We start from the raw sequence: 14,172 nt of genomic DNA on the forward strand, positions 1-14,172 counted from the left end.
TGAACTCAAAGCCCTCCCCCTTCTCTCGGACTCTCCTGCCCTTAATCCCTTTCTCCTCCCTCCCCGCACAGAGCACCACCCTGCTCCCCGCTGCCTCCCGTGCCTGTACTCAGGGACACAGGGTCTCTAATATACGTCTTTAAAATGGCAAATGGGGGGCGCCTGGGTGGCTCAGACCGTTAAGTGCCTGCCTTCAGCTCAGGTCCTGCTCAGCAGAAAGCCTGCTTCTCCCTCTCCCTCTGCTGCTCCCCCTGCTTGTGCTCTCTCTCTGTCAAATAAATAAATAAATAAATAAATAAATAAAGTCTTAAAAAAAATAAAATGACAAATGAGAGATGGGCACAGAGGGTGAGAATGTTGAATGTAAGTATATTTGAAAGCTGAATATACTTAATATAGACATTAGGCACATACACCTAGGGCAACAAAATAATGAAAGAGCTAGTATTTAATTCAACATATTTTTAAACTTAAGAGATTCTTTTTAATATCGATCTCTTATAGTAACACTAAGAATGTTAGAAGGCTAACATTCTAAGAATGTTTATCAGTTGAAAAAATCAGTTTTCATTCTTTCATGGGCTGGGGCTGGGGAAGGGGGAGAGACCCACTGTAGCACAGAAAAAAAAGGCAAAGAAGCTAAATTTAGCAATATATATTTTTTTCAGCTTTGCAGCAATCTGTTTCCATCTTCTGTCATGCAAATTTACTATACTGACCCTGCCAGATCTTCTATTCAGGGACTGCGATCCATATATCTCTCCATCATAACCATTTGTCTGTTTCAATGAAGAAAAGAAGAAAACGGACATCAGTATACAAATGAAGACGCAGCACACGTCTGCAAGGAAGAGTTAGCTGGGTATAAACTGGGCTTTGTTAGTGGACCAGAGGCGCGACCAGCCCGGGATAACACACGTCTCAGCATGCCCCGAGATGCCTCCATGCTTCCGATCTGCTCTACCGCGACTTGGGAGAAATCGGACGGTCAGGCTCATCCGATCAGCCCAGGTCGTGTTACTTGTGGCTACAGGTCACTCTAGGACTTCTGTGGGGTGCAGCGTATGGGCACGGCGCAGCTGCTTTCGTCAGCACTTTCCCTGTTTACAGGTTCATGGCCACGGAAGTCCTAGCTTTGCAGCAGCTGGAATGCCACGCAAGTGGGGTCATGACCCGGCCTGCGTCAGTCAGGTTTCGGTTCTTGGTTCACAGGTAAGTCCTTGAAAACTATGGCCCATTGTGAAGTTGTATCCAGAGGATTTGGAAATAGCTTCTGTTCAATCTATAATTCAGTGCAGAAGCTCATCGTGGAAAACACGTTTATGGTGGGTGCGTATCCTCTGCGGGAGCTCCTCATTCATCCAGTCTTCCTACTTTGCTTTTCAAAATGAAGTCTGAGGATACAGTTCATGAGCTCCTAACGTGTCCTCCAGAAAAGAGAAAGATTAAGTGTGTGCCCACCTCCCTTCTCTTCCTACCTCTGCACTCACGTGCCCCCAGCCAAAGCCCAGCCCTTCTAGAATTGGTCTCATTCATCTATAAGGACATTTCTGCCGATTGAAGACAAGAGCTGCCAAGTGTCAGAGACACAACCAGCTCTCGAGACAGAAAACGGAAAGCAGTCCACACAACTGGTAAAACTGGAAGGAGATGCCAGGGGGTAAAGGACAGGAGTACAAATTCCAATCAGTGCTCTATCACGTGACATGATTACACAGGCTTGTTTAATCCGTTGGCACCTCCAGCCACTTCCTCAGCTGTGCAAATGTGCATAGAAATACGCACTTGACAAGGCCGCGGAGGGTTAAACCTGATTAGCCAGGAACAGCGCCCCCTGAAACGTGTGCTGAGCGGACGGTGGAGTGAGCGGCCGTGGAAGGTCCCCAGCGCCCATGGGAACAGGAGCGTGTCCTTGTTTACAGGGTCGGGCGACAGGAGACTAGTTAGCATGTGTGTTGCAACTACGACACGAGTGGAGGATAAGTAAATGAACTTCCAGACAGATCATAAATCCAGATTCACGAAATCTTGACTATCCAACTACAAGTTTACTTACAACTCAAAAACAAGTCAAGCTGAAGTTTCTAAATGAAGCAGAAGAGTATGTAGAAATTCTTCAACTTTAAATGTGAAAACTCCACGAGTAATGTTAAAACATCTCCGAAATAAATTTGATAGTAAAAAACCCTCAGAGACAGGCAGGGGTTTTACTCAATCTACTTTCCTTTTCTCTCTCTCAACCGACCAGACTATCTGAGATGGGAGTGTGTGTTGAGGACTTGTGTATTTCAGACCATAGTCTTACTCTCTTGGTAGCTGTTTAGAAACTCATTCCTGGAAAAAAATTAGTATAATGATAAAGGCTAACATCAATCAATTTTAGATGACTTTGACTTTACTAATTAGTGAGGAAGTAAAATATATTCCACATATAAGCCCTCTGGCTTTCCACTGTTGCTTTGGGGACTACGTGCTGCTCTAGAAAAACTTTCTTTTGGTCATCTCAAATTTCTATGCCGCCTGTAGCACAGAGCAGAGCACGGTGAAGGACGGGAGAGCAAGTGCGCCCCTCATCTGTCACCGTTTCTCTTCCAGCCTTCCGTGGCCGTGCAGGAAGACTCTCCCTTCACAGGCTCTGTGGACATCCACGCTCTTCTGTTGTAAAGGAATTCTGTTACAGAGAATATATTCCTAGCATGCATTCTCCAATGTATAGGTTCTCGTTGACATCCCTATGGTGAAAAGGACTTTGACCTCTTAAAGAACACCACCAACATTTTCCTCTTGGATGATTTTTATGTGTTGGATCTGGGTGGGTGGAGCTGTTTCTACCTCGCATAACAGGATAAGGAGAGTTGAAAATTAATGCATTAAAATAAAAAGTCCATAGATGGTGTATGAACTCCATCTGAAGTCAGGTCTCGGATGGTCAATTTCCTTTGCTTAGAGATTGTTTTTTCAACACCCCTTACTGTGCAGACCACCTGCTCACGGTCACCTCGTGTGCTTCTCAGGACCACGGGCCCCTGACCTGGGCAGTCAGAAGACCTAAAGCTGGGGCTGGGGAATGCGCATTTTCATAAGCTTCCTAGGTGAATCTTACACACAGTAACACGGAGGAGCGCTGCTCTCAGAACAGAATACAGAAGACAGTCACAGATTAGTGTTCTCTAAAAGAGTGTAAGATACAAGAATGAATACCGTATCAGAGCCAGTGATTCCAGCGGTATCTTGTGATTAGTCAGAAGGCTCCCAACTACTGTGCCGTTGCTATCAGACCATGAGCGCACTTCACGTTGACCGTGCAAGCAAACGTCAACCGCTATTTTGTTTGGTTAATGATGTTAGATCATTTTTATACTGTCAAAAGATCACATCCAAGGGCAGGAGAGATGGGAAGCAAAATAAGAACGGCCAAATCAAAACTCTGAAGTGCGGTATTTCATGCACTCAACTCAGTCTGAAAACAGAATGAAAACTGAAAATAAAAGCAAAATCCAGAATGTGTTTCTGACTATTGCTAACACGTGTACTCATTCATTCCACCAGGGACTGGCCCTTAAATAGAGTTTACTTTGTTTTTTGTTTTTTTAAGTTTTTATTTATTTATTTGACAGAGAGAGCTTTGAGATTAAAATAAGATGGTTAAAAATCTGGAAAGGAGCTGTGCGTACATTTACTTAGAGAACAGAAGAGCTGCTAGAATTACAGAGTCACTGTGAAGCGCCCTGGGAGCTTCCGTGAAGAGCACGTCCTGAATCTAGTTACGTGACTCTGTGCTTCACGTTCTCCACAGCGGATCTACCGCTCGCCTGTGGCTGAGGCCAAGAACGGGCTGGAATGCCTGGCTCCCCCTTGGCCGCTGGCTCCCATCTGTCAAGCGGTGAGCTGCAGCCCTTCCAGGAGGCTGGGGGGCAAGCACGGCACTATTCGTTACCGTCTTCAAGGTAAAAACTACATTTTAAAAACAGAAAGTTGTTAAATAATTTTGAAGGGTGGTGGAATGAATGAAGCACAAGATGCTTTCAGGAGAAGAGAAGAAACGAAGCAGTGCACGATCTGCCAGAACCACTTCGGTGCAGAAGCGCGTTCTTGCTCATTTCTGCGAGATGAAGTTTCTCTCTCTTTTGGTGTCACTTAAACGTACAGGTTTTCAGATGTACATGTTTTTCTGTGCAAAGGGTGCAGACAGACAGACGTAAGAAGGGAAATTCCAAATTTAAATCTGAAGATTTCATTTTTGGTACCAGAATCGCGGTCTTTCTAAAACAGCACTTTTTGGCAAAGGGGCCAGAACGCACATTTAGGGTGCAGATTAAAAAATAATGGATTTTTCGTTAGAGAAAATGACTAACTTTAATCTTTGAAAGGAAATGTAGAAGTTTTGGGAATTCTTGATTTGAGTTGAGTTCCTTGAAAGCAAGACACTCTGGTCCCGTCTTGGTATCCACAGCTGTTAGCACAGTGCGTGGCAAACAGCTGGTGCTCAAAGACCGAGCGGTGCGTGAGTGTGGTCAAGCACAGGGCCTGACCCTGAGCATCAGAGACACAGCCGGGGCTCTGCAAGAAGAGCGCTCACTCTGGTAGGTGCACCTGCCCTCCGGCCTGCGGCACCCCTCCCCCAAGGGGGCCTGGTGGACAGCATGTGTGTCTTTCTGGACAAAGATATACTTGGCTTTTTGTACAAACACGCCCACGAGATTAGTGGAAACATCACAGGTTATTCCCCATCACACAGCACTATTAGGATCATGCCTCAACATCTATCCGACCGTCTCACCCAGGCGTAAGGACCCCCATACTCCAAGTCAGGCTGCGACTGTCCGCATGAGGGTGGAAGAGGAAAAGAACAGAAAACAGAGTTGCCAAAATCAATTAGAACGCTAACCCAAACATCAGAAAACATAAAGCAAAAGCCAGGTAATCTTGAAATCTTGACAAAATTACATTTTTATATGACTTTCAGGATCTCATGTACAAAAGGAATCGCCTTAGAATGACAGTCATCATAAAACCCAGTGACATTAAATAAAACTTGTATGGCAAATGTTGCTATAATTCATGAAGTCTGAAGCAGTTTGAGCAATCTTACTTCCTCCTCTACAAGATACATTCTATTCATATTAGGCGAAAGGTGAATACATGCATCATTATCAATTTTTAAATAAGAAAAAGTAAAATCTCATGATATCCGAAATCTAGGTTTACTGAGAAGAATGCCCATGCAAACACTAGGAAAGGAAAATTTGCCCCCATTTTTAAGGGTTTACCATCACTGCCAGTTGAACGAAGAAGGCCTGTATTTTGAGAATGTCAAGAAATAAAAGATATGATCTTTGAACTTTGCAAACTAAAGATTTCAGAATATTAAGATACATCAAAGCAGCACACACTGACCTGGCACAGGGGGGTGAGAGAAGGTTCTTCTCGGCAGGGCAGCTGGTCCACCAACCAATGGAGGCCAGAGAGCCTCCGGCCCCAGAGAGCTTGGGGACTGATACTGTCACCTCCTCACTGCTCTGGGCTTGTCCTGAACCTGTCAGAGTTATGAGGTCTGACTCTTACCTCCAGGATCTAAGTTCTCAAGGTCTGTGGCTTTTTTTTTTTTTTTAATATTATTTCTTTAGACCACGTTTATCATGGGAAAGAATAGTGTAGGAAACCACCTGGCTAAACACAAGAATTCTGTCCACTGTTGATTTTCCACTTTCTGCCCCTCTCTTATTTAATGTCCAGATTGTGGGCCTCTTCTATAAAATTTTATACCTTAAAACAAATATGCTTGAAATCTTGGCAGAGAATGGTGTCTAGCAAAGAAATTTAACTCATGTCTGGTTAAAATCATTGAAAATGAAATGAATGCTATAAACAATGATTTTAATAGTTTTAAACTCTTTGGGATCAGGAATCTTTCTGAGAATCTTAGGAAACAAATTCTTTTCCCAGAAAAATCCAAGTACACACAAACTCTTGAATACAATTTCAGGAGGCTCACAGATCTGAAAATGATACCGTGATAGGTCTGGATTCTGTGTACAATTTCTCTGCTGTCCTCTCTTGAGCCTGCATTAATCAGGTTTTGTTCTCACCACTTCCACCAAAAGTTTCCTTGTCAAGGTCACTGACGTCCTCCATGACGCTAAGGCCAGTGGTCAGCCCTTGGTCCAATGCTCCCTTGACCCCCACCCTTCCTCCTGGAAACAGTATCTTCTTCTCTTGGTTTCAAGGACCTAGCCTTCTTCTGGGCCTGCCCAACAGCTGTCATTTCCGTGTCTCTGCCACAGATTCTGCAAACTGAGGTTTGCATTTATAATGTTTTGGTTAGATAAATGTTACTTCCTCTAGCTTGACTTGTCAGAGACAAGATCTTTGAGGAAGTTATAACGGTATGGCTAAGGGGAAAGTTTCAGAGGGCAAGGAAGCTCTTCAACTGACTTCACAGCTGAACCGTTACTTTCTGGAAAAATCACTATGGATCTGCTTTGGCACTACTGCTAGGACAAGGACAATGATTGCTGTCAGAATGACAGAACAACGTATCACCTTTACAGTTACTGTTGTGAACGGCCAGGTGAAATGCACATTCACAGTGCATAGAAGAAATCGAGGTTTAATTGTCTCATTTAATTGTCACAGTGATCAAAAACAAGCCTTCTGCTCTATACGGTTCTTGAGCACAACGGAGTGGCCGCGTTGAGACCTACTTCTACCAGCAGTGACAGCAACTGTAACCCAGTGGTAAGTAAAACTGACATGCTCAGAGTAACTCACTGACTTAAAGCACTAAGCAAAACACAGTTTCTCTCCTTCACTTCCCAAGGCATGCAATGTTTTCAAGCCTCATTATGAAGATTTTTGGAATGTTTAAGGAAAAATATGTATTTGTCTTTATCGACCATCAAGCTGTGAGTGATGAAGAGATTTCATCACAGCTGACCAAAGGTAAGACTCTCGAGGGTGAGGACACCTGGGTCTCCTGGATCCAACCTGCTCCAATTTTCCACCAGGCAGCGTAGGGCAGCTTTCAAGGAGCTACGCAAAAACAGCGCTGAATAACAGTCACTTTACCTGGAATGCAAATTTGACTGGGAGCACGTAGGCAAACGGGCCCCTTCATCACAGCAGCATTGCCAAGACCACTTAGTCAAGGCGTGGCAGTGCTGTGATGTGGGGGAATATAAAAACAGTATGATTTCCACTCTTGGGAGGAAGACACAACACAGGTGCCCATGCTTATCAATAATCTCTCTGCAACACAAGGAGACGCCCCCCACCACCCCCATGGATTAGATTTCAAAAGAGCAGCTTCTCGGTTAGACTGTGGGGTAATGAACAGGAAGTCTGAATGCAGGGACACAGCAGCAAAGACGGCCAACCATAAACTGTACCATGCAAACCCAATCATTGTGGTTACTGACCCTCAGACTTCCACGACTACCCACTGACATGCGCTCATCTTCCTCAGAAGCCTAGTAAAAGAAAGGATGAGAACAAACATGAAGCGTAACATAAAGAAACCCACGTCCAGCTTTCAGAGAGATGTGCCGACCGGACACCACAGCAGTGGGGCAGGTCAGGCGCCTCTGGAAACCTCGGTGGACCCGAGCCTCCGTCTCCCCGACGTGGGCCGTGTGTGCACCTCTGTTTACAGAGGGCTGTTTCTGGATGATACCGCTTTCAGTTAATTTCACTGAAGTGGTGTTATTTACTTTGCTGATAAACTACAGACACACAGCCTCCATGCGTATCCCTCTGCTAATTATTCGTGGGTACTGGATAGCAAAAGAGCATTAAACTGTCATGAATATATTAGTACTCAGAAATTTCCCATTCTCCCCTCACAAAGTTAGGTCAAAATGCTAAAAGCAGGGTCCACAATCTTTGTTTAGGTAATGATAGTAGCAGGTAGTTTCTTTCATAAGCATCACTAAGATAGATCTGATTCATGTATTTCAGCCGCCACAACTACAAATCAGACTTCAGTCAAAGTGAACACGGTACTAACCGATGTGTTTCTTCTGGATCGACGTGAATAGCGCTCACTGTCTTCCTACCAAAGCAATGGAAGAAACAGTATTAAAGGTCAGATACAGACACAACAGAAACCTTTAGTCTGGTTGTGATACAACACAGTATTTGTTACAAATGTCAAACAAATATTTTCTTTGATGCCATTAAAAGTCTCCAATTAAACCACCAAGGAAGAATGTTTTCTTTGGGGGGGTGTGTAAGCACACGAGTAATTGGCATATTTCATTTTGGCTTTAAAAGTGTGTGTTGGGGGGAAGATGGGCCTTCGTTTGTTCCCAACCTCCTCAGTGTGGTCCATTTCAACCAACGTACTTTCCCGCCTACAGTCAGAACCTTATTCTCTTTCCTTTGGGAATCAGGAGATAAATCATGTCCATAAAAGCTCTAATAAGGATGTCGCCCAATCTAGTACATTTTGTGCATTCCGAGACACACACAGTTTTTCACATCCGGACATCTCTGAAGCGGGGGCGTATCTTACCATCAAAGTTGTTCCCATTTTGATTAGCAGTGTTTTTTTGCTTTCTCAGTGGTATAGAGGACAATGAGGCATCTTTTAACTGGCTCTGAAGATCCGATAAAAATACATCTGCCATAGCAGCTTAAAATGAAGGTTTACCATAGTGAAGGCTGAAATCGATCATTTCTTCCAATAGAGGAAGTGTATACTGTTTATATTTCAGGAACAATTCTCTTTCCTGTTCTACACAGGTGTCTAACATAGCAGGAGGCAATTTTACATTTCCTTGGATTATTTGTGCATAAGGGACATCGAATATGACATTTCCACACTGGCCAGGCTCTCAGTTACTAAAACTATGGGATCATGCTCATGAGGCCACTCGGTATGTGTCAAGGACAGGAGGAGGTGGGAGGAACTCATATGGACGAATTAAGGAGAGAAGGAGTGGGTCCATGTTCTCTTGGGGCCAGTGGACAGCAAGGGGAACACCCCCTTCTAGAACCTCATGCCTGGGGCACCATCTCCTCCTGAGTGTGTAAAATGGAGAGCCCTCTGCCCCAGGAGACAGGGAGGCGGTGGCACTGGAGACCACAAGCCACTAGCCTGGCGACTCCAGGAGTCAGCAGCTACTGACCAGACCAGACAAAACGCCGGCCAGGACCATTTCTAACCGAGCTTCATACGGATGTAAGCAATCAGGCCAGATGCAGAAGTCCCTGGAAGAAAATCTCTCAGTATTAAATTATGGTACAGTAGGAATCTAGCAACATAATTAAAGTTCATAAGAATCAAATTATAAACCAGTTCAGCTTAAAATTGTATTCAAGGCCTACCATCCACTGCTCGATGTCACCCCATTTTGTATCCAGCCCATAATATTTCTATAGACAGAAAGGAAAGAAAATTAGGCAAGACGTGAAATGGCAACCAGTAAGAAACTGTTCAGACATGCATCTTCAAACTGCTGCCCAAGCCACACGGGGAAGGGAACAAGCGGAAGCACAGCGGTAAACACCACACTCGGAGCTCTGCAGGGAGCGCCCCCGGTGTTGGGGAGCCTGTGCGTGGAGACCTCCTCATCCCGCCCTCCCAGGCAAGCCCACGGGCCAGGGCGGAGCACGGTGGGGCGGGAGCTGAAACTTGGCCAAGCAGCCCCTGCGTGAGGCTGTTCAAGCCTGCGGAACGAAGACACTCAAGCTGCTACAGCCGCGAGAAAGCCCAGGGGATGGGGACAGAGTGCGTGATGACCCCTAGGTCTCTGGAGCCCTTGCTCCGGCTATTGGATATCTAGGCTAAATTTAGGCCCGTGAGAATTTACGTTCTTTGGATGTCTTTATAGCATGTCACCGATGGAAAGATGACTGAGTGGCTAAGAAGAGGGCTTGGAACAGAAAAAAAAAATTATGGTAGCAGGTTATATTTGGCATTTTCTTTAGCTAATGCCCCCATGTTTTTACCTTGCTTGTCCCAGCCCCGGTGGTCCAAGTTAAAATTAGAAAAGCGGATTCAGAATGGCTACTGCCCTTACTAAATATAGTAATTCCCAAGATAGGCGGGAGCCCAAGTCTAGTCTCAAATAATGGGGTTCTGCTTTTCTCCTCACTTTTCCCACAATTCCAAAAGGAAAAGCAAGGAATAACCAACCAAACCTCCACGTCATCTACCATAGATGAGTTTCCTCTTTATACGTTAAAACTTTCTAATCAGAAAAAAATATTAGATGCTAGAAGTCCAAGACAAGTTTTGAAACTGTTTTCTAATTGCCAAAACATGCTGCTATGTTTGGCTTAGTTTCAGTTTATTTTGAAGGGTGGCCAGAATTTAAATATAATGGCACCCCGACTGTCTTGTCCCTTTCTCTTAGGACGCTAAGCAGGAAAGTGGAAGAGAAAAAACTGGAGGGAGAATTTAATCATGCTTTCAAATTTCAACCAATACAGAAATGGAACATATCGAAACTACATGAGCCGACTCTTCTTCTGTAAGTCACATTCTTTACTTTGAGGCTTTAACTCAAGTTAGCTGAAATGCAACAGCTTAAAGCCATTTGCATTCAATTAATGTTGGCCCCGCTCTCACAGCCAAATTCCAGGCTTCTCACCTGTAAAATGTGAGGACATCAACCCTCTTCAGTTCATGGCTTGATTACAAAGAAAGAAGACAAGTCTTTTTTTTTTTTTTAAGGGGGGGCCTATATAAAGGCACAAAAATTACTCATGGCTTGATTACAAAGAAAGAAGACAGTCTTTTTTTTTTAAGGGGGGGCCTATATAAAGGCACAAAAATTATTTCAATTCCAACAGAAGTCTGTATGATCCGTTTTTCTATTTCCATATTTTCCTTTTCTGCCAATTCTATACTTATATCAAACGCTGCACACCATCTCTTGCTCTTTTTGTGATAAAAATAACACTCAGCATTCAAAATCTTCCATCTAGCTCATGCTGACCTTATACATCACTCCTACGCCTGTAGCTACGTTTCCCCCGTCATTTCAGGGACGGACAGCAGCGCCCCCCCCCCCAAGTGAACTAAGTGGAAGCTCTGATGTTAGTGAGCAGGCTAGCACAGCCAAGTGCGGAAAGCGTACAATGTTTCAAATGTAAACGACTATGATTAGCCAGTGAGTCATGCAGAGGAAGCAGGAGCCAGACTTACAATACAAAAGGTGCTCGACTTTCAGAAATAGCTTTGATTCAGTAGAAGAGAAACCATCACACAGAACAGCCAAGTGGGCCGAGAGAGATGTTTACTGCCTCCTCTTCCTTTTCTCAAATCTTAATGATAAGGAGAGCCTTCCCTTCCCTTGGCACATCTTTATTATAAAAATGTGTATCTGCTTTTCTTCTGTGGACTTCCTGAGCTCCTTTCTAGAGTTACTCTGTATACAAGTTAACATTCTGACAAAGGTCTAACATTGTATCCCTGGTGAATTACTAACCAGAAAAATAATAGTGATCTGGAACTAGAAAGGAATGAACCAAAGTGTTAATTACTAGGCGGGGTCTCTTTTCTTGGTTTTGGACAATTTGTCACAGGGAGGGTTCCCCAGCCCTGCCAGCTTTGCCTCTTACTTGTTAAATTCTTCTGAGACCCTGTATGTTTGGACCCAGCTTCCACATGAATTCCAATACCAGAGCCTACGAAACTAATAAAGCGCAAACAGATTCTGGCACCTACTTATCTGATTTCTCCACACTCCTCTAGACAGTAGTTACGCAGACTGGGGGTGGGGGACAGGAAGCAAAGGCAATCCGGTATTGTAGCGAGAACAGGAATCCACGGCCGGAATTTTAAATTTACTGACCGTGTGTTTAGAAGGACCTGCTTACTCTAACCTCTGAAACGGCCATCTTATTTTGATTTTCTTAGCTGCTCTAAAAGAAAAAAAATACCGTTCTTCTTTATCTATAAACTAAATAGTTTTATAAAAAGCAACTATGATAGACATCGAAAGTAACAAACTAGATTCAGGTCTGGAAAGGACTCACTGTAGACACAGTCTATGAATTGTCAGGGAACCAACCACTTGTTCCATCATCGTCGCAGAATCAGGAGCCACTGATCTGGTTGTTTCCGACCTTGCTTTGTGTGCCTGGCCTGCTAGTGTATTTCTTTCTAAATCTTAGCCGCTTCTAAGTGGCCTAGGAAATACACATGCACGTTACCATCCTGAATGTTTAGGGATGGACGGCAAGTTTATTTTAAGCTATTGGGTGTTACTGTTGTATCATTTTTTTAAATCCGATTTTTAAATCAGTATGTAATAATCTCTCAATGTGTGGTAATCTGCATTGAGATTTTAAAATTTTTCTAATAAAATCATATGGAAGGATAATCTTTCTCTCTAAATATCTGACTTCGAAGGTTTCCCCAATTCTGATGTGTGATTTTATTTTATCTTAGAATTTTTTTTCCCTCAAAGAAACAATTTTCTAATTCCTTGAGAAAAGCAGAGTTGAGGAAAATATTCTGTGGACCCAGGAGCGTCTGATGGTTGCTTTTTCTCGGGGTGGAAGTAGGGACTCGAGCATTCTTGATCGAACCAATTTGTAAACAGCAGTAAAAGAAGCAGCAAAAACTTCCGTGTATTTTCAATGAAAGGCATTATTTCTGAAAGGTGACCAGGCCCTTGGCAAGGAAAACAACGAATGCATGCAAATTAGAAAACAAAGAACACAGAGCCCACCTTTTGAACCTGGTAGATCTACGGAGAAGAAACAAAAGAAACAGGAAAAGAAATGAATCCAATTACAAAAGTAGATACATTGGGAAGAAAGGTTCTCTAAGTCCCTGGAAATGTGAATAAAAGCCATACTGGGAAAAAACCCAACACCGAATACTGGTAGAATGCGAAAAATGTTTGAAGTGTCATTGAAAGAATTATTAATTTCCTAACTCATTTTACATTCTATTTTAGATACAATGGTGAAACCCGGGCGCACACACATGGGCCCCTGCAAGAATCCTGGTACGATTCCAATGCACGGGTCGGCGTGACCCACTACCAGCAGTGGGGAGAAGCATTTCATCTTCAATTCGAAATTTCTTTGCACAGTGATAAAAGTTCAACAAGAAAGCACAGAAACTGAATTGGAAAGTCAACTGGGCAAGTTCACAAATAGGGAAGAAAGATGCTTTCCTGGTCTGATTCCTGCAGGTACAAACAACGCCAGGAAAATGGCAGGTAAAGAAGAAGGGATCGCTAGAATAGAATTGAAATACGTTTTTTTTTTTTTTTTGCCAGGAAAATGACAGGTAAAGAAGAAGGGATCACTAGAATAGAATTGAAATACGGTTTTTTTTTTTTAAAGCAGATTATCACACACTGACATGTTCATTTGCTTCAGAGGCTCTCCTAACTGTGCAGTAATCACTAGGTAACACTGAGACACCAGACTCACTCACTCATTCATTCATAGAACAAAACATTTGCTGAGCCAGGCTTTACTCAAGGCACTGCCAACGCTTGGCATTTCTAGTCTTACGTGGGCGAACACAGGTGAGCATCTTCAATGTTACGACCACACGACACATAGTACATTCCATGAAAACGCTTGTCAGGTCAGTAGCAATGAAAGAGATGCGTCCCGTCCATCATATTGGCTGGTCATCTATTACCATTTTGTTTCTATTAGTGGAGGTCTTTGTGTGAAGTAAAAGGTTCACTCGGAGTTCCCACAGAATATCTACATATTATTCTTCCCTAATGAATCCATTCAAAAGGAGCTCATAATCCTTTCAAAGAGCCCCACAGCACAGCGGACACAGGCCGCAGTCGGGTCTCACGTCTGCACAGAGGAGAACCACGATGGAGAGAGCTAGGGGCCGCCACGGGAGGGCTGGGCGGAGCTGGCTGGTCCGGGAAAGCCACAGCCAGCTCACAGGCCCCGCGTCCTCAGGGTCTGTGGGGCGTGCGGGCAGATCTACACTCCAGCCTGGTGTCTGCCTGCTCACCTTGCCCCTCTGTACTCTCCATGCCCGTCTCGGGGTATCCCAGCTGCTCGTGCGGCTCCAACCACAACCCACCTCCGAAACCCCCAACCTTTGTCACCGGCTTCCCGCTTCCTGGCCCCAGGGACAGTCACCGCTCCTCCTCCAGGGATGTAAGGCTCTGTCCACCTTTAACGGATCTGAGCTCCCCCTCCAGGAGCGCCTCGCCCCTGCTCAGAAACACC

At 44.2% G+C, this 14,172-nt stretch overlaps 1 protein-coding gene across 5 annotated transcripts in view; it reads right to left on the reverse strand.

Moving 5' to 3' along the window:
• LOC103662628 (leucine-rich repeat flightless-interacting protein 1-like) overlaps window positions 1–14,172 on the reverse strand; it is a gene marked incomplete in the record, with an annotated part of 86,066 nt that overhangs the window by 33,826 nt on the left and 38,068 nt on the right. For all 5 annotated transcript variants that reach the window (XM_040638685.1, XM_040638687.1, XM_040638686.1 and 2 more), the window contains 1 exon segment: window positions 8,006–8,050. In XM_040638685.1, the coding sequence (XP_040494619.1) occupies window positions 8,006–8,050 (45 nt within the window).

Source organism: Ursus maritimus, unplaced genomic scaffold (genome assembly GCF_017311325.1).
Source record: "Ursus maritimus isolate PB19 unplaced genomic scaffold, ASM1731132v1 scaffold_1, whole genome shotgun sequence".
Taxonomy (NCBI): Eukaryota; Metazoa; Chordata; class Mammalia; order Carnivora; family Ursidae; genus Ursus; species Ursus maritimus.